The sequence below is a fragment of the Anas acuta genome, chromosome W, assembly GCF_963932015.1.
Source record: "Anas acuta chromosome W, bAnaAcu1.1, whole genome shotgun sequence".
In the NCBI taxonomy this organism is placed as follows: Eukaryota; Metazoa; Chordata; class Aves; order Anseriformes; family Anatidae; genus Anas; species Anas acuta.
The window spans coordinates 5,487,442-5,506,165 of NC_089016.1; the positions used below are offsets into that span (position 1 = coordinate 5,487,442).

The window sequence follows — 18,724 nt, forward strand, 5'->3', positions numbered from 1 at the left end:
AGGAGGGTGAGGTCTTCTGCACGATGAGGTCCCAGCGGGCGAGGTCTTGGCCGTGAGGTCCCAACGAGTGGTCTTCTGCACAAGGTCCCAACGGCAACTCAAGGAACGGAAGCTTTTGGACCACGTGGTGAGCACCAGGAGATGCTGGAGCCCCACCAAGAACGCAAGGTGGAGGAGCTCCGATGCCCAAGTCTCGGTCCCTCAAGGGTCCTCTTGCAGGAGGAAGCAGCCCGCGGGTGCCGAGGTGGGCTTGGGTCACCTTGGTGGCTTGCGGTCACCTTGGTGGCTCCGAGGCCATTTTGGTGGCTCATGGTCAGCTTGACCTCTTGTGGTCACCTTGGTAGTTCGGGGGTCATCTTGGGGGCCTGGGTTCATCTCAGCATCTCGTGGTTGGGCCCAACTTGATGGCCTGGGGTCACCTTGTCTCAGGGGTTACCTTGGTGGCTTAGGGTCATCTTGGTGTTTGGCGTCACCTCCTCAGCTTGGGGACACCTTTGTGTCTTAGAGGTCACCTCCTTGGCTCAGGGGTCCCCTTGGTGACCACGTTGGTGGCTTGGGGTCATCTTGGTGCTTGGGGGACACCTTGGTGGCTCAGAGTCACTTCCTTGGCTTGGGGTCATCTCCTTGGTAGCTCAGGGGTCATCTTGGTGGTTCAGGGTCACCTCCTTGGCTTGGGGACACCTTGGTGGCTCAAAGGTCACCTTGGTGGCCTGGGGACACCTTTGTGTCTTAGAGGTCACCTCCTAGGCTTGGGGATACCTTGGTGGCTTAGGGTGTCACCTCCTTGTCTCGGGGGTCTCCTTGGTGACCACTTTGGTGGCTTGGGGGACACCTTGGTGGCTCGGGAACACCTTGGTGGCTCAGAGTCACTTCCTTGACTTGGGAACATCTCCTTGGTGGCTCAGGGGTCACCTCCTCAGCTTGGGGACACCTTGGTGGCTTGGGGGGGTCACCTCCTTGTCCTGGGGTCACCTTGGTGGCACCTTGGTGTCTTGGGGTCATCTCCCCTTGTCCCCGCCCCCCAGGCGCACGCAGCCAGGCGGGGTCGGCGCTTGTGGGTGTTTATTGGGGCGCAGGGCCCAACGGGGCTGTCCCCAGGGCAGCGGTGACATTGGCCTGCGGAGAGGGACACCACGTCACCCCTGTGTCACCCCCCCATGTGTCCCCTGGGTGTCCCCCACCCTCCCGTGTCCCCGTTCACCTGCAGCAGCGTGGCCACCTGCGCCACCGTGAAGCCGGGCACCGCCGCCAGGTCCTCCACCTGCGGGGACAGTGGCACCCATGGGTGGCCCTGGGGACAACACGGGGCAGGGAGGGGGGCAGGGACACTGGGTGTGCCAGTGGGGTGGTGCAGGGTGACAGGGGACACCCAGGGGTGGGATAGGACACGCATGGGGACACTGGGAGGTGACACAGTGACATGGGACATAGGAGGGGACACCCAGGGGTGGCACAAGGTGACAGGGGACACACCCGGGGGCACCCAGAGGTGGCAGAGAGTGGCACAGGGTGACATGGGACATGGCAGGGGACACCCAGGGGTGGCACAGGACACACATGGGGACACTGGGAGGTGACACAGTGCTGTGGGACATAGGAGGGGACACCCAGAGGTGGCACAGGGTGACACGGGGTGACATGGGGCATGCCTGGGATACCTGGGGTGGCAGAGGGTGACAAGGATACAGGAGGGGACACCCAGGGGTGGCACAGGACACGTATGGGGACACTGGGAGGTGACACAGTGACGTGGGACATAGGAGGGGACACCCAGAGGTGGCACAGGGTGACATGGCAGGGGACACCCAAAGGTGGGACAGGGTGACACGGGACATGGCAGGGGACACCCAGGGGTGGCACAGGATGACACAGGGCACACCTGGGGACACGCAGGGGTGGGATAGGACATGCATGGGGACACTGGGAGGTGACAGTGCTGTGGGACATAGGAGGGGACACCCAGGGGTGGCACAGGGTGACACGGGGTGACATGGGGCACACCCGAGGGCACCCAGGGGTGGCACAGGGTGCCATGGGACACACAGGGGGTGACACAAGGTGACAAGAAGACACGGGGGAGGTGACAGGGGGTGCCAGGTACTGACCGTGCGGAAGGGGCCGTGCTCCTGGCGCCAGGCTCGGACGCGCCCCCCCCGGCGTGGCCCCAGCCCCCGCAGCTGTGCCGGGTCCCCCCCGTTGAGCGCCTGCAGGACGTGGGCCCGGACCCCCGCCTCCACCTGGGGGGCGGCCACCGCCTCCCACTGGGGACAGCCCTGGGGACAGCAGGGGACACTGAGGGGGGGGGGGGGACGGGACACAAACGGACCCCCCCCCAGTCCTGTCACATCCCCCCCTCAAGGGACTCACCTTCTGCCGCCGCCGCAGCACCACCAGGGAGGCCGGGGAGGGGGCACCTGCGGGATAAAGTGGCATGGGGGGGGAAAATTTGGGGACGGGGGGGACATTTGGGGACATTTAGGGGGAGGGGGGACATTTAGGGAGAGGGGGGGAGGCTTTTTTTTTGGGGGGGGGGGGAGGGGGGGGCCACCTTACCTGGAGGAGAAGGAGGAGGAGGGGAGGGGGGTGGGCGCCGCTTCTTCAGCCTCTGGGGTGGGGGAAATAAAGGGGGGAGGGGGGTGAGCACCCATGGGTACCCCTCCCCATGGGGTGCTGGTGTTGTCACACCCCCCCGTGTCCCCCTGTCCCCCCCTGTGTCACCTGCAGGGTGTTCTCAGTGTCCTCCAGCCAGCGCTGCAGGGCCTGGTCCTCCAGGGGGGGCGTGGAGGAGGGGGACCTGGGGGGGGGGGGACACAGGGCAGGGGGTGGCACAGGGGGACCAGGATCCCCCTGTGTGTCCCCCGTGTCCCTACCTGGACTCTGGGGCGTTGCTGGCCACGGTGGATCCTGAGGAGGGGGGGGGGGGTCAGGGGGTCCCAAAAAGCCCCCCCATGTCCCCCCCCATCCCACATCCCCCCCCTTCCCCTTCATGTGTCCCCCCAACCCCCCCCAGTGCCCCCCAAAATCCCCCAGTGCCCCCACCTGATGCCCCCCATACCCCTCCTAACCCCCCCAGTGCCCCCCATATCCCTCCCCATAACCCCCCCACCCCCTATAAGCCCCCCCCACAGCCCCCAACCCCCCCAGTGACCCCCCAATTCCCCCAAAACCCCCCCCAGTAACACCCCCACCCCCCCAAGAAACCCCCCCAACCCCCCTCCCCATAACCCTCACCCCCCCAAAACCCCCTCCCAACCTCCCCATAACCCCCAAGTAATCCCCCAGTCCCCAAAAACCCCCCAATAACCCCCCCACCCCCATGATACTCCCCCAACCCCTCCCCATAACCCTCACCCCCCCCACAAACATCCCCACCTCCCCTCCCCATAACCCTCGACCCCCCCAAACCCCCTCCCAACCCCCCCAAACCCCCAAAAACTAACAACTCACCCTCCCCCTGCCCCCCCACGGCAGCTTGTTGGGGGGGGGGCACCCGGCGAGCCCCCCGGGCGAAGCTGAGGGCTCGGCGGGCCTGGGGGAGCCCCGAGGGGTGGGGGCAGAGGGTGAGGAGGAGGAGGAGGAGAGGGGGGGGCCCAGAGGGGTTGGGGACCCCCCCCAACAACCGGGTGAGGCGGCTCTCCCGCAGGGGGGGGCGCCCCCCCCGCCGCAGGGCCCCCAGCACCCTGCGCAGCACCCCAAGCGAGGCGTTGGTGGCCCCCCCCTCGCGCAGGCGAGCCCCCCCTGCTCCGCTCTGCCGGGGGTCTTCCAAGCCCGCCAGGTCAGCCAAGGTCAAGGTGGGACCCCCGGGCATTGGGGAGGGGGCTCCTGGGAGGGGCTCGCAGCGCACCCACAGGCATTGGGGAGGGGGCTCCTGGAGGGGCTCGCAGCGCACCCACAGCACCAGGTGGCCCCGGCTGGAGGAGGGGTTGAGGAGGGTGGGGGCGGGGCAGCGGCGGGGCGCCCAGAGAGGCCACCAGGAGGGAGGGGGCCGGGGGGGGCTCAGGGGGAGGCGGGTGAGGCCTCGGACTTCGGGGGGGCCCCCCCGGGGCTGGAGGATGCGCAGCGGGGGCCCCCCCGGGCCAGCAGGTCGCGGACCTGGGAAGAGGGAGGGAGAAAAAGGGGGGTTGGGGGCGTGGTAAAGGGGTTGGGGGGAGTATGGGGGGGTTTGGAGGGGGTTGGGGGAAGATTGGGGGAAATAGGGGAATATTGGGAGTTTGGGGGGGTAAAAGGGGTTTGGGGGGGGAATTGGGGGTTGGGAGGGAGATTGGGGGAGGTTTGGGGGATATGGGGGGGTAAAAGGGTTTGGGGGGCGTAAAAGGGGTTTGGGGGAGATTGGGGGGGAAATAGGGGGGAGATTGGGGGATTTGGGGGGATATGGAGGTGATATGGGGGGTTTGGGGCAGGATTGGGGACTTTGGGGGGGAATGGGCGGTTTGGGCAGGGATTGGGGAAGATATGGGAGTTGGGGGATATTGGGGGGGTTTGGGAGCATATGAGGGGGGTATGGGGGAGGTTGGGGGTTTAGAGGGATATGAGGGGGATTTGGGGGTATGTGGGGGGAGATTGGGGGGAATATGGGGGGGAATTGGGTTTGGGGGGGATATGGAGGGTTTGGGGGAGATATGGGGGATATTTGGGGGTTGGGGAGGGATCTGAGGGGGAAATGGGGGAAGTTTGGGGGGAGATTGGGGGGTTTGAGGGGGGAATTGGGGGTTTGGGGGGGATATTGGGGGATTTGGGGGGGATATGGGGGGGGTTGAGGGGGATATGGGGGGGTTGGGGTGTGGATTGGGGAGATATGGGGTTGTTGGGGGGAGATTGGGGGATATGGGGGGGTGGAATGGGGGTTTGGGGGATATGGGGGTCATATGGGGGTTGGGGAGGGGGTATGGGGATGAAATGGGAGGGGATTGGGGGGGGTTATGGGGGAGAAATGGGGAGTTTGTGGGGGAGATTGGGGGGGTTGTAGGGATATGGGGGTGTTATGAGGGGGCATTGGAGGGGTTTGAGGGGGTATGGGGTTTTGGGCAGGGATTGGGGGACTTTGGGGGGGGGCATGGGGGGATTTGGGGAGTGGATTAGGGAGGGATATGGGGGTTGGGGGGGATATCAGGGGGTAAAAGGGGCTTGGGGGTGTATGGGGGGGTTGGAGAGGGTTTGGGGAGAGTGGGGGAAATAGGGAGAATATTGGGGAGTTTGGGGGGGTTGGGGGCATATGGGGTGATTTGGGGGGCATATGGGGGTTGGGGAGGAATGAGAGGATAAAAGGGGTTTGGGGGGGAGATTGGGGGAGGTTTGGGGGGGTATGGGGGGCATATGGGAGATTTGGGGGAAATGGGAGAGGATTGGGGGGCATGGGGAGGGTAAAAGGGGTTTGGGGGGGATATGGGGGGGAAATGGGGGAGTTTGGGGGGGAGATGGGGGACATTGGGGGAAAACGGGGGAGGTATGGTGGTTTGGGGGCGGTATGGGGGAAGTAAAGGGCGTTGGAGGGGATATGGGGGGAGATATTTGGGGGGGGTACGAGGGTTTTGAGCAGGGATATTTGGGTTTATGGGGGAGGTATGGGGGAATATAGGGGGATGTGGGGGATTGGGGGATATATGTGGGGCTTAGGGGGATATAGAGGGGATTTGGGGGGGATGTGGGGGTCCTTGGGGGGAGATATGGGGCAGTTACAGCAGGGAAATGGGCATGGGGGGGCATATGGGGGGGAAATGGAGATTTGGAGCCAGATATGGGGCCGTGGGGGGGATACTGGGGTTGGAGAGGGATGTGGGGGGGAGTTACTGGGGGGGATGTGGGCATTGGGGAGACCTATGGGGGGCAAAATGGGGATTTTGGGGGGCATATGGGGGCAAAATGGGGATTTTTGGGGGATACGGGGGCAAAATGGGGATTTTGGGGGGGATACGGGGGCAAAATGGGGATTTTGGGGGGGATACGGGGGGAAAATGGGGATTCTGGGGGGGAAGTGGGGGGAAAATGGGGATTCTGGGGGGGATACGGGGGAATATGGGGATTTGGAGGGATATGGGGTCAAAATGGGGATTTTGGGGGGCTCATATGGGGGAATATGGGGATTTGGGGGGGGGGAATATGTTTTTTTGGGGGGGGATTATGCTTTTTTGGGGGGTATAGTGGGGTCTGGGGGGGATCTGCCTATAGGGGAAGGCAGATCTGGAGACTGGGGGTGGCACAGGTCGAGAAATGGGGGGACACCGGCACCTGGGGAGGGGAGGTGGACCAAAAGGGGGGCGATTTGAGGGGGGGGGAACGGGGCACAAGCCCACCTCCTCGCAGTACACCTCCATGCAGGCCACGCTGAGGGGGCGGCTGGCCCCCAAGGCCTGCAGAAGCTCCTCGAGGGCGCGCTGCACCAAGCCGGGCTCCCCTTCACCGCCCAGCATGGTGTGAGTCTTCCCTGGGGGGGACACAGGGGCACCGTGTCAGCCTTTCGGGGGGTCGCCGCGGCGTGGGGAAGGGGCGTTGAGGCTCACCGGAGCCGCTGGGCCCGTAGGCGAGAACGGTGACGTCGCGGCCAGCCAGGAACTGGGCCAGCAGTGGGCGGACGGAGCCCTCGTAGACGGCGGCGGTGGAGCTGGCGTCGTCGTAAACAGCATCGAAGCTGAGGGGAAAAAGGGGTTAAAATGTGAGGGAGAGGGGGGAGCACCCATGGGTGCTGCCCACCATCCCCCTCCCGAAACTCACCGGTAGCAGGAGGGGGCGTGGGGGGGGTCCTCACGCAGCTGCAGGGTGTGGGAGTCGAGGGGCAGCAGGCAGGGATCCTCACCGGGGGGGGCTGGGGCGCAGGCGGACGCAAACCTGAACCCGCCGGGGGGGTGCTGGGGGGGCATTGGCAGCTGTTGAGGGGGGGCTGGGTGGATGCCGGGTCCTCGCAGCCCCCTGTCACCTAGAAAAGTGTCCCCTCAAAGCTCCCCCGTCCCCTCACAAAATGACCCATCCCCTCAAAAAATGTCCCTTCCCTGACTGCTTCCCTCAGGATTTGTCCCCTCGCAGCCCCTCATCCCCTCACAAAATATCCCCTCACAGCCCCCTCTCCCCTCACGAAGTGTCCTTTAACCCCTCATCTCCTCACAAAATGCCCCTCACAGCCCCTTTTTCTCCTCACAGCCCCCTTTTCCCCTCACAAAACGTCCCCTCACAGCCCCTCTGCCCTCACCCAACGCCCCCTCAGCCCTTTTTCCCCTCACAACCCCGCATCCCCTCACCGCCAGACGCCCCCCAGAGCCTCGCACCCCTTCTCCAAACCCCCCTGAGTCCCCCCAGCCCCCCACTTTCCCCAAAATCCCCACAAATCCCCCCCACCGCACCGGCCGCAGCCTCCGCCGCCATCGCTCCCGCCGGACAGTTTGAACCCACGGGGCGGGAGCCAATGGGAGGCCGGCGAGCGCGCATGCGCAGTGCGGGCAGCCCGGCGGGGCAGAACGAAATGGCGTCGGTTGCCTGGCAACGGGGGAGGGGGACAAAATGGCGGCGGTTGCCAGGCAACGGGGGAAAAGAGGCGGGAACGGCGGTGGCGGTTACCTGGCAACGGGGGGCGGGGCGAAGGGATAGGCGCCCGGTTTCTACTGGGAATGGGCCCAGTTTGTACCGGGATGGGGTTGGGGAGCCCAGTTCGAACTGGGAAAGGGCTGGGGGTCCCGGTCTGAGCTGGGGACAATCCCAGTTTGAGCTGGCTTGGAGCTGGGAGCCCTGGTTTTTACTGGGAAAGTTCCCAGTTTGCAGTGGAATGGGCCCAGTTCATACTGGGAAGGGTATGGGGGTCCCAGTTTGTACTGGGGTGGGCCCAATTCATACTGGGAAGGGGCTAAGGGTCCCAGTTCATAATGGGAAGGGGCTGGGGGTCCCAGTTTGAGCTGGGAAGTGTAATACACAATAAATGTTTGTTCATTGTCTTTTGTATTATAAAAACAAGGAGTTCTGTTTGAGGAGCGGGAGTTGCGAAAGCTCCCTGCTGAAGTAAGGAGCTGTATAATGCTTGGCTAGACACTATGAAAATTCTTTAGCTTAATGTAACAAAAAAGAGAACCCCCTCCCCTTCTCTCCTTCTGCATCTCAGTTGCCTCTTTTGTTCAAAGACCCTGCTGCAAAGCTCATGTAACCATCTCCTGATCAGTTGCTAACCTAGCGTATCAACATCCGGCCTTCCTGTCTCATGCTGGGCCAACATGACCAAATAAAAAAAGAAGTTGAACCACAACGCCGAGGAAGACTACGGCCTTCATCTTCATGACCACCAGAGGGACAGAGACAACCCCCTAGCAACAGTGCGCGCAGTCGCAGAATATACCAAGACGTGCTGCGTAATCCCGGAATTACCAAGATATAAAAAGGGACCCTGGCGGGGGTGAGGTGCGCGCCATTGGCGGAGCCGAGACTCCCCGGCTGCCCAGCGCTGTTTTGCTTGCTGTTGCTTACTCAATAAATTCCTTTCTATTATTAATGCAATGCTCTCTGAAAATTAATTAAGGGGGCAACATATAACAGGAAGGAGGTGGCTCGCGCTACCTGCAGGTAGTTCAGCGGCTCGACCTTGACGTCATCTGCAAGGAGAAGCAACATCCTCAGTGCCACAGCAAGCCCAAGTTGCTTGCAGCATTCCGAACAAGGTCCTAGAGGAAGGGTCGCTAAGAGAAACAGCTCCGGGGCCACGGGGTCTTCTGGGGGAACTCGAGCTCTTCAAGCTCCAGAAATGACTGTCATGGGAAAGACTGAGAGTCATTTCTGGAGAGAGAGGAAAAGTTTATCACTTCTGAAAAATCCAAGGGGTGACAGCAAGTTTGTGTGCCCCAGGTGGTGTTTTGATGACCCGAGGAGATGCTCGGGTTCTCCACTCAGATGTAGGAGTGCAGTGGGGAGATTCTTGGGTGCTCCAGTGAGGTGCTTGTGTGTTCCAGGGAGGTGCTTCTGTGCTGCAGGAGTTGTATGGCAGGGGCAGAAACTTTTGTTAGGAGGGCAGAGGTTTGTGTGCTCCAGGGAGGCTTTTCTTCTGCCCCTGGGATATGCTTATGTGCCCCAGGGAGGTGCTTGTGTGCCCTGGGAATATCCTTGGGCTCTCTAGGAAGGTGCTTGATTCCTCTGGGGTCACTTGGAACCTCCGGAGTTGCCTGGGTCCAGCAGAGAGCAGGTTGTGTGCTCCAGGGAGTTGCTGGACTGCACTAAGTGTGTTGTTCAGTGCTTTAGGGAGGTTCTTGGTTGTCCCGATAAGATGCTCGTGTTCCACAGGGAAGGGGATGAGTGACCCAGAGGCGGGTGCTGGTTGTCCCCAGGGAGGTGCTTGCCTACCATGGGAAAATGCTTGTACACCCAAGAAGATCCTTTGCTCCTCCAGGACGTTGCGTGATTTACCCAGGGAGGTGTTTCTCTGACCCGGGGCAGGATAGGATTTCTTCATAGAGGTGCTTCATCAATGGAGGGAATTCCTTGGTTCTTGAAAGATCTTCTGGGGTGACCTATGCAGGAGCTTGGGCACCCATGGGGTTATTCTACTGTTCCCCAGGGAGGTGTTTCATTCTTCCAAGGAGGTGCTTGGGTTCTCTATAGAGGTTCCTGGGTTCCTCCAAGAAATGCTTGTATGCCTTTGGGCGATGTCTTAGAGCATCAGCAGGAGATGGGTTCACAGCGGAAATTGTTCAGGTGAACCCACCTAGAGTTGGGATCTCCTGTGAGGTGATGGAATGCCCTTGGAAGATGCCTGAGAGGGAAAAGGTAGTGCTTAGTTGTCCTGGGGAGATGCTTGTCTACTCCAGCTCAATGCTCACGTGTCCTGCAGGAAGTATTTCTGATTTCAAGAGGTGCCTATATTCCCTGGGGAGATACTTGGGTGCCATGGAGGGTGCTTCAGGAAGATGCTTGTATTCCCAGGGGAGACTTTTACTTTCCCCAGGGACATGTTTGGCTTCTCCAGGGAGTTGCCAGAACGCTCCTTGGAAAAGACGGCTTGATCAGAGGACTTGTGCCGAGGTCCTGCTAGCAAGACTGGTGGTCTGGGGAGATTGTTGGGTGCTCCAGGGAGATGCCTGTGTGCTGCACGGAGAAGCCTGGGCATCCTTGGGATGTGCCTGTGTGCCTAATGGAGATGGTGGTGTGAATCAGGGCAGTGCTTTGCTACGGCGGATGAAGCGACACAAGCAGTCTGGCTGTGCTCTTTATTTTCCATTCAGGGGTGGAAAGCGGGAGAGCTTCCCAGCCCCTTTGCTCAGAGCTCCGCTGCTGCCTTCAGCATTCCCAGCACCTTCCCCTCTGTTGTGGTACCAGCATCTAGCGCTAGGGAGTCAGAAAGAAAAGAGGATGATCAGCTTGTGTACAGGCTGAACGCAGAGAAGTACTGCAGGCTTAGCTCGGGCCGTGCACGTAGGGGTCTGCTTCCCATGAAGCTTCAAGGTTGCCGTCAGCTGCGACAGATGCCTAGTGCCCAAGCTCATCAGCCTGGGGCTGAGGCAGGGGGAGCAGAGGGCCCCGGAATGCCCTCTCTGTCCCAGTGCTGCCCCCACGGGAAGGACGGGCCTTGCAGCAGCGGGAAGCACCATCCCTTTCTGGAGATACTTACCAGGGGAGCCGCTGCTGCTCTTGCCGCAGCCGCTTTTCCTCCGCAGCACTTGTGAACACCCTTTGTTGACTGCGATGCGGCTCCGACCTTTTCAAAACTTGCAGTGCTCGTGGGGAAAGGTGGCTGCAACACCAGGACAAAGGGATCCCTCAGCCTCTGCCAGACACCTCATCCAGACCCTGCACCCACGCGGTGCCACGTGCACCCACCCTTCCGCCCTGTGATGAGTTTTAGGCCTTGGCGGTAACCAAGGTCATGCCCGCTTTAGGAGAAAGCCAAGGGTGTCATAGGCAAGCCCAGGACTCAGGGACCGGGCTGCTGGACATCTCCTGACATCGCTCAGCAGCTACTCGAGTGCCCCAGCACGTGAACGCAGCCGGCACACACTTACTCAGGCTGGAGGCTCTCCGGCTTGGCTGCTGCTCTCCACTCCTCTTCTGGGGCAGGGATCTGAACCTTCCTCCACCTCCTCACGACCTCCTTGCTCCTGGGCTGGTCTGGGGGATGGGGAATCCAATCATATTGCCTGGTGACCTGATGCAAGGAGAAGACGCTCTCATCAGACAGGACTGGACACACGGGTGCTGTTTCCCAGAGGACCCCTTGAAAGGACCCTGCAGCAGGACCTGGGAAGCAGGCGACTCGGCACTGCCGGCCCACGTCTGGCTGCTGCTTTGATCCCTCGCTTTCTGCTGACAGCCTCTCCCTCACCGGGAGGAGCAGGCAAAGCCCTGCCCTGTGCCCTGGTGCCCGTCCTGCTCCCACCACCCTGGGACCTGCCCCCCTCGGAGCCCTGGCGGGGAGGATCGCTGCTGTTCTCAGCGGTGTTGGTCACTGCCAGTACCTGAGGTGTCTCTTGGTCCTCCCCCTGAGACCAGGCTTCCCAAGCAGCCATTTCTGCCCGGGCTTGCTTTATTCGCTCTTGGTACCAGGGCCATGAGCTCTTTGTTTGGTCCCACTGCGAGGACAGGTTCCAGACCTCCTGGAGGAAAACAAACAAAAAACACAACAGCAGACAGGATTGGTCTCAGCTGTTGGACCAAAGACCTCTGCCATCAAAGACCCAGAAAGCCCTCATTCCTTTTCCATTGCCCCTGGTCCAAATGAAGCGGCTCATGGCAACACAGGAGGCAGCAAGAGGCAGGGAAGGTGTGCGGGACACCACCTTCCATCTCCCGAGGAAGAGAAGAAGGAGGTAACAAGTGTGAAAATGAACGCATCCCAAGGGTCCGGCTTGGGATCGCTCCACACAAAGAGGCTTTAGTATAGTCCCAAACCGCGTGGTCATTGCAGCAAGGCAGAGCAGGTACCTGCACCAATCTCTGAGAGGCTTCAGGAGTAGGGAGCGCAGTGCTGGTGGACTTGGCTTGAGGAGCTGGTTCCTGCCTGTCTGTCTTCTTTGTCCTGGGGGAGCTGCCTGGACACGGGGGGAGCACACTGCAAACAGACACCGGGAGGCTGCATGAGCCCAGGGGAATTCGGTCTCCAGTCCGCGCTCGCAAGCTGCGTCAGCCTCTGCAGCAGATGGCAGTTCCGCAGCGAATGGGTGTTGGACTGGCCGTGTTCACTTCAGCAGACACGGAGAGAGCCAACCGCGAAGCAGTGGCACCAGCTGCCTTCAGGAAGGCAGCTCGCGATGCCCGTATCCAGGCCCTTTGTGGTGGCAGAAGGAGAGGAGCAGTGTCTTGTGCAAGGACAGGATCCTAGAGACACCAATACAGCCCACCCGGGCTTATGGGTGGAAAGCAGATTATCGCTGGGGAGCCAGCAACATCGGAGAACGCCATCCGGCAAGGAGGGCAGGCATGCCACCTCCCTCCCTCGGCACTCTCTTGTGCCTCCCATGAAGTCTGGGATATCGTTTGGAAAGAAACGTTTCCATCTGGTATCACAGCTCCTTAGGCTGGAAGAAGCTGCGGGGCAGCTGGAAGAAACTGCAGGGGACGTTTGCTCCCACAGACAAAAAGATGGACTCTTGCAATGTGGGGGGGCTCCTGAAGGGACAGGAGCTTCTGCAACAAGGCTCTGCATCCAGCTCCCCCAAGGATCAGGGCCCTGGTGGAAAATGAAGCTGGCGTGCCAGTCTCAGGCAAACGTGCTGCACGCTAGCCATCCGTGGCGAGAGCGGCCTCCTCCGGGACGGGTGTCAGGAGCCTTTCTGAGTCCCTGCGCCTGGTGGGTCCAAAGGGGACATCTCTCCTGTGTGGCTGCAAGTGGCTCCTTCCTCCTTTCCCCCAAGGGTCTCACCTGGTGGAAGGCTTCTTCTCCAGATCTTGCTGCCTCGTGCCTGGCTCCCAGCTTCTCACCGTGGGGAGGGAAAGCTTCCGCCTCTCCAGCAGCTTGCCAGGATGGCACAATGAAACTAGGAAAGGAGGAAGCTCTTCAGAGCAGCCGCATGGGCACTGCCTTTTAAGCTGGTTGCAGTCAGCCAGCATGGGGCAGGGACCACCCCCAGACAGCAGGGACCCTTACCTCTTCTGATCCTGCACTCTCCTGCAGCTTGCTGCTGTGAGGTGAACGACCCTTTGGCCTCTGGCCTTTTCCTCACTGTCAGATGAAACCTGGCAAAGAAATGACACGGGCTTGAAGAAGGCTGGCCTCCTACCCGTTGCAGCTTGCTGGCAGTAATCCTCCTGGTGTTGCACGGGGCATGGCATCCCTTTTCCGTCACGTTCACGCATGGGGTTTGTTGTCAAGCTTCCCGCAACGCCAGAAAAGGTAGCCTACATTCCCCTCCACATGCAGGCAATTCTCTCTGAGGGGAATCGCGGCAGCACGGGCACAAGAAGCACAACCGCAGTGCCCCTCCTCGCCAGGTGAAGACACTCGTAGCCGAAAGTCAGCATGAGTTAACCAGGACCCAGTCTCTTCAGGATTTAGCCCCGACTGGATGCTGAGCGTGGAGACCCGACCGCGCACGTTCCAAAGGAGGAGGTGGGAAGCCAAGGGCTGCGGGGGAAATGCACTCACCTTGGGAACATCTGGATCGCACGAGCGGTGGTCTCTCCACTCAAGGCAGTCGGGTGTGCCGGCCACAATCTCTGCAAAGAGACACAGACCTGCTGGAGGGTTTCTGAGGCACTTTTCTCAGGGCTCTCATTGACAGGAAGCAAACCTGTCTCCCAAGCCAAAAGAAAGCCTTCTCTCCAAAACCCTCCTCCAAAGCCTCTTCCATCCACCTTTGTTCTGCTCTGGAGGAGCATGGCAGAATATTGAGGCTGTACAGTAACGCTGCCAGCCTTTTGCAGCGGCCAGCATCCAGACGCTCAGAAGAGCTAATGGAGAAAGCAGCTAATGGGGCAGGCGTGGGGAAAGGCATCTGACTGGCCTGCCGTGTCCAGGCTGGCCAACAGCGGTCGGATTGATCACCCTTCCACAGGATTCCCAAAGAAATTGAAGTAGCCCTCAAAACATCACCAGCTTACACTGTGGAGCATTGCAATGAGGTCCTCAGCGCTCTCCAGACGTTTAATACAGTCTGGATAAAACTTCATGCATAGGAAATCATCTTCACACGTCAAAACACCGATGTCCCTGAAGGCAAAGGGGACGTGCTCCTTGTTCTTCAGGAGGCAACAGTACAAGACGATGGTCTCTTGCACACACTCCTGCACCATGTACAGTGGGAAGGAGGTGGCTTGCGCTAGCTGCAGGTAGTTCAGCTGCTCGACCTTGACGTCATCTGCAAGGAGAAGCAACATCCTCAGTGCCACAGCAAGCCCAAGTTGCTTGCAGCATTCCGAACAAGGTCCTAGAGGAAGGGTCGCTAAGAGAAACAGCTCCGGGGCCACGGGGTCTTCTGGGGGAACTCAAGCTCCACCCTGACCGTTGGAGACAATCCTCTGCCTCTCCCAGGCCTTTCCAAAGAGCAGGGAGAACAAATCCTCCCGGACATGGGGCAGGAAGAGGGGGGCTGCTGCCTTCTCACCAGGGAGGATCTCAGGGGGACAGTACATGTCCTCCAGCCACCCCTCATCAATGTCCAGCTGGAAGAACGGTTTGCGAATCAAGAGCCGCTTTTGCTTGACGTGGAATTGCTCTTGGAGAACAGCAAAGGTCCCGAGTCCCGCAACCTGAATAGCCTGCACACAGAGAAGACAGAAAGGCTGAGGAGGGAGTTCTTGAGAGACGGGAAAAGGGATGACTGTCAGGGCAGGGGGACACTGCTCTGTGCCCTGCCCGCTCCTGAGGGACAATGGGGCAAGGTGGGGCACTTTGGAAAGCTTTGGAGAAGAGCCACATCCTCCATTTCTTTCATCACCCCCCTCCCAGGATTTGCCACCATCCCTTGGCTAGGGAAGAGCCCAGAGGTTTCCAGCACACGGCTTAGGCCTGGGACTGATTATCCTAGGCACGGACCCAGGATATTCCCCCATCTCTCTGCTCGCCCTCTCCACTCAGGCCGCAGGGAAGAGTGAAGCCCTAGGGTGTGCCAAACCCCTGAGAAGCAGAGCAGATCTGGCCTTGGTTTCTCTCCTGGCTGGCCAGCAAGCTGCTCCGGGCACCCTGGGCAGTCTCAGTGCTCGGGTAGGGATTGCTCTGCAGGGCCCAGGACACCAGCCCACCTTATCCCGCTTCAGCGCTTCCAGAATTTGCTCGGATACAGCATCCCAGATAGCCTCAGTCTCTGGAAAGCAAGGAAAAGACAGGTCAGGCTCCAGGCCAGCCAGCTCACCACCTCTTGGCAAGCACCTCACCCAGGCGAGGACACATGCAGGCATACGCGAGCCCCCCAGAAAAACACCATGCGGGCATTCCTGGGACATTCCTGAGAGGCCTGTGGGAGCTGCAGGCCACACCAGTCTCTGGGACACCAGAGGTCTTTCCTCCCAGAGCCAGATCCCAAAGAGGCAGCAGCTCCCAGGGAAACCTGGCCCTGGATTGTCCCCATCACGAGGAGGCTGAGCCATGCCCAGAGGAGCCCTGGGGCTGAGGACAGCCCTAGCATCAGGACCCAGGAGTCCTGGCTGCCACATTGTCCCATGAGCCCAGCGGGACCCTCAGGCAGGGCTCTTGCAGCAGCCACCAGCTCTGTCCAGCACCGCCACCACCCCCCAGCCCAGGACCTGCAGCTTTGGACAGCTGACAGCCCCTGGGCCACCCCTTGCGAAGGGGCTCCTGACACCCTTACCTTTGGGGGAGAGATTCAGGAGCACTGGGAACTGGGAAACCATGTCAGAGGCGATGGTCACCCTCCAGCAGCCCTCCATCTCGCTTCCTGCTGGCCCTCAGCTCAGGACAAGGGATGCGTGCCCTGGCTCCTCAACCACAGCTCCTCTGCAAGGTGCCCCTGCTCCTCCCTCCGCCCGTCAGCGAGGGTCGCCCAGTGCAAGCTTGCTGCCTGCTGACCCCACTCCTGGCCACAGAAGGACAGCGCTGGGGAGCACCCAAGCAGTGCCCAGCAGGGACCAGGCCTTGCAGGGAAGTGCCGCTGCACCAATGCTTATATCCTGCTGATGCAGGACATCCTTCTGTGACATCATCACGTGTCATAATAAGCCTTATGACGTCAGCAGCATGGAGACAGCACAGCTCAGGAGAGAGACGAGAGATTTCCCTTCTTGTCCTGAGAAACAGTCACCTCCCTTCTGCCCAGTTCATTCCTAGCGGTTCCTGGCCCATCCACCAGGAACATCTCCAAATTCTGACAAAGGCCACAGAATAAAGGAAGTAGAGCGCTGGAGAAGTCACTGCTGTGTTCCTCCCCGTTTTCTAGGCAGTTTGCTAAAGTCTGTCTGCCAATACTCTCCAGGGCTGCAGGCCTCCCAGGGTCTATGAGTGAGTGGGCCTGTGCAGTGCTGGGTGTAGGGCTGGGCCCCAAAACCTCATCTCTTTCCCTGTGCTGAAAAGCAGCTGGACTATGACATGCATTTTGCAGGAGGATTGTCAAGACACGGGTTTTCCTGTTTGCAAGTCCCTGATCCTGGTGAACATCACCTAGGTCGGCCCATCTGGCAGCTGTGCACAGAAGATGCCTCCAAGAACCCATAGAAACCTCGGGAATGTTTGCACCCTGCAGTGTCCCTTTTCTGTGACAGTCTGAGTGATTTAAGGCCCCCAGGGTGACATGGGGTCATTGAATTCATCTTAATCCAGTGGCTTCCACAAGACTGTCTGCTTCTTCAGCCTGACTGCAGGCATTTACCTCTGACCACACTGCCACCCTGACTGGATCTGCTCTGACCCTCACCCACAAGGGTTCCCCCACTCTGCTGCCCATCCCATAGACGAGCTCCATGCATCCAGACAGATCCTTCACATGGAGGGCAACCCCCTGTTGATCATCCCCGCCTGTCTCTTCTGAAGAATCTGCCCCCATCCAGCACAGCACCCCAAGCTGGGGGACCTGTCCCCCCACACCAGGCTGAGAGCAGCTCTTCCATCAATGTCCCAGCCCTGTGACAGCAGGCGGGGATCCAGCTCCTCCTGCCTGTGCCCCAGGCTGAGGGCATTGGGGCACATCTGGGCTGCAGCACCTCAGCTGTGGCACAAGGGCCAAACTCAGACTTGTCCCAGACCTTGTGCCAAGAACCTGGGCATGAAGAGGCTTTCCTTCAGAGCAGAGATTTGCTGCCGTGGATGGTAGATGGGCACAAAAGGATGACTTAAGGGATCCCAAGAAGGGCAAGGCCTGGTGTTCCTGAGGCCAGAAGGAAACAGGCCTGGGCTGTGCCGCTCTGACAGCAGAGGGCCTTTGTGGTGTTGGTGCAGCCCTGAGGGCCCTGGGGCTGATCTTCAGGCAGGAGAAGGGGCTGCTGATTTCCCTTGATTTCCCCCATCTCCATTAATGATCCTGGAGCTGAGAAAAGGAGCTCACCTGCAGCTGCCCATGTTATTCACACCTAAGCTAAGTGCAGAGGAATCCCAGCTCCCGTGGGTTTGTGGAAGGCATGGGAGGGATCTTTGTCCCATTCCAGCCCCAGGACAAAAAAACAGCATGAGATGTCTTAACTGACTCTGCTGAATCCCTTCCTTAAGCAGGGGGTTAAAGGAGTTACTTTTATGACCATGCCTGGGTGTCCCTTCATCAACTGGGATGAGAAGAGAAGACTGCTACAGATAATTGTTTTTGTGCTAAGAGAAATGAGCCTGCTGTCAAGAAGTGTGTCTGCCCAGGGGAGGGAGGGAAGCCCAGGGATTCCTTCAGGCTGTTTCCCAGCAGGTTCCCCTGCAGCCCCAGGGCCATGTGCAGGGAGCCTGGTGGGGGGCAGAGCAAGGGAGGCCTTGGGCTGGGCCTCTGCTGCTGAGCTGGGCCGGGCTCCTGGGCCCAAGGGGAGCTCCTGGCAAGCGGGCAGCGCTGCAGAGAGACAGCTCTGCCCAGGAGCAGCTCCTCTGCACAGCGCAGCAGGGCGGGGGACACTGCCTGCAGAGACACAGTGCTTAAAGGCAGGCAGAAGTGGCAGCATGCCCAGAGCTCCCTGCGGGAGAAGACTTCCCAGCCCTGCACCCGGTAAGTCTCTGGCTGGAGGGCAATGCAGCCGCAGTTCGTGGAGGCAGGAGAAGCCGGGGGTGCAGGCAGGGGTGTCCAGGGCTGTGGTGCAGAGCAGGGTCCCTGCTGTGCCCCAGGGGCTGTGTGCCGGGGCAGGGCCTCTGCCGCCTGCCAGGCTCAGCACTCAGCCTGCCCGGGGAGCTGCCCAGGGCGCTGCGGGGAGAAGCTGCGGGTGGAAGGAGCCCCCCCGGCAGGGCAGGGTCCTGCTGCTGGTGGGAGGCTGCTGCCTGGAGCAGCCTGCTCACAGCTCCACATCAAACCAAGGGAATTTCAAAGGGAACTTCACTCTCATCTTTCCTTAGCCTCTGCTTTCAGTTTTCTCTTCTTTTAGCTCACTGGGAATAGAAATGGAAGCTGTTATTTCCAAGAAGAGTCTGAGACTTATATGTCATAAGAAGGAAGTTTACAAGGACCCCCATTCAGTCCCTTTCCTGCCTCTCAGCCCCTAGAAAGCTCCACCATCACCCCTTGCACAGTGTCAGCAGGGTCTGTGTGACCTGGGCTCTAGGACATGTCCCCAGCGAGCTGCCCCTGGGCAGAGCCCTGCTGCCAGGAGGTGTCTGCAGGGCAGAGCTGAGCACCCAGCGATGGGATGGGGGCTGTGAGCTGCAGGCAGGAGGCGTGGGGACAGAGACCCAGCTGCAGGTTGGGATAGCTGCAGGCAG

The 18,724-nt window shown here is 60.4% G+C and overlaps 4 protein-coding genes and 1 long non-coding RNA gene across 8 annotated transcripts in view; 2 read left to right on the plus strand and 3 right to left on the minus strand.

Annotated features, from left to right (window-relative positions):
* The window catches only part of LOC137846775 (uncharacterized), a 174,139-nt gene extending 166,772 nt beyond the window's left edge, over positions 1–7,367 (minus strand). The window contains exon 1 of the long non-coding RNA XR_011090639.1: positions 7,332–7,367. This is a non-coding gene — a long non-coding RNA (uncharacterized lncRNA). The remainder of the gene's footprint in view (positions 1–7,331) is intronic.
* LOC137846765 (coiled-coil domain-containing protein 81-like) overlaps positions 1–18,724 on the plus strand; it is a 227,518-nt gene that overhangs the window by 159,766 nt on the left and 49,028 nt on the right. The window lies entirely within an intron of this gene.
* LOC137846773 (kinesin-like protein KIF22) lies at positions 1,046–2,451 on the minus strand. The gene is made up of 4 exons (XM_068664886.1): positions 2,368–2,451; positions 2,106–2,273; positions 1,202–1,261; positions 1,046–1,116 (listed from the first exon to the last, which is right to left on the minus strand). The coding sequence occupies exons 1-4, from the start codon at positions 2,431–2,433 to the stop codon at positions 1,063–1,065; spliced, it is 348 nt and encodes a 115-aa protein (XP_068520987.1). The 5' UTR covers positions 2,434–2,451; the 3' UTR covers positions 1,046–1,062.
* LOC137847385 (kinesin-like protein KIF22) lies at positions 2,495–6,958 on the minus strand. The gene is made up of 7 exons (XM_068665665.1): positions 6,709–6,958; positions 6,498–6,625; positions 6,291–6,421; positions 3,448–3,529; positions 2,871–2,904; positions 2,719–2,794; positions 2,495–2,605 (listed from the first exon to the last, which is right to left on the minus strand). Exons 1-7 carry the CDS (start codon positions 6,852–6,854, stop codon positions 2,495–2,497), a joined length of 708 nt encoding a protein of 235 aa, XP_068521766.1. The 5' UTR covers positions 6,855–6,958.
* The window catches only part of LOC137846767 (olfactory receptor 14A16-like), a 41,543-nt gene continuing 40,128 nt past the window's right edge, over positions 17,310–18,724 (plus strand). The window contains exon 1 of one of the 2 annotated variants that reach the window (XM_068664876.1): positions 17,310–18,020. The gene's annotated coding sequence lies outside the window, so the exon portion shown is untranslated. The remainder of the gene's footprint in view (positions 18,021–18,724) is intronic. The other variant, XM_068664875.1, reaches the window with a different exon arrangement.

Bases quoted from the DNA above. Each gene is read 5' to 3' on its own strand.
- LOC137846773 (XM_068664886.1), bottom strand. From the start codon at position 2,433: ATGCCACTTTATCCCGCAGGTGCCCCCTCCCCGGCCTCCCTGGTGGTG. The intron at 2,274-2,367 runs GTGAGTCCCTTG...TGCTGTCCCCAG, and splicing joins TGCTGCGGCGGCGGCAGAAG to GGCTGTCCCCAGTGGGAGGC. The intron at 1,117-1,201 runs GTGAACGGGGAC...CCCTCTCCGCAG, and splicing joins AGGTGGCCACGCTGCTGCAG to GCCAATGTCACCGCTGCCCT.
- LOC137847385 (XM_068665665.1), bottom strand. From the start codon at position 6,854: ATGCCCCCCCAGCACCCCCCCGGCGGGTTCAGGTTTGCGTCCGCCTGC. The intron at 6,422-6,497 runs GTGAGCCTCAAC...TGTCCCCCCCAG, and splicing joins CTACGGGCCCAGCGGCTCCG to GGAAGACTCACACCATGCTG. The intron at 2,606-2,718 runs GTGACACAGGGG...CCCCCACCCCAG, and splicing joins ACACTGAGAACACCCTGCAG to AGGCTGAAGAAGCGGCGCCC.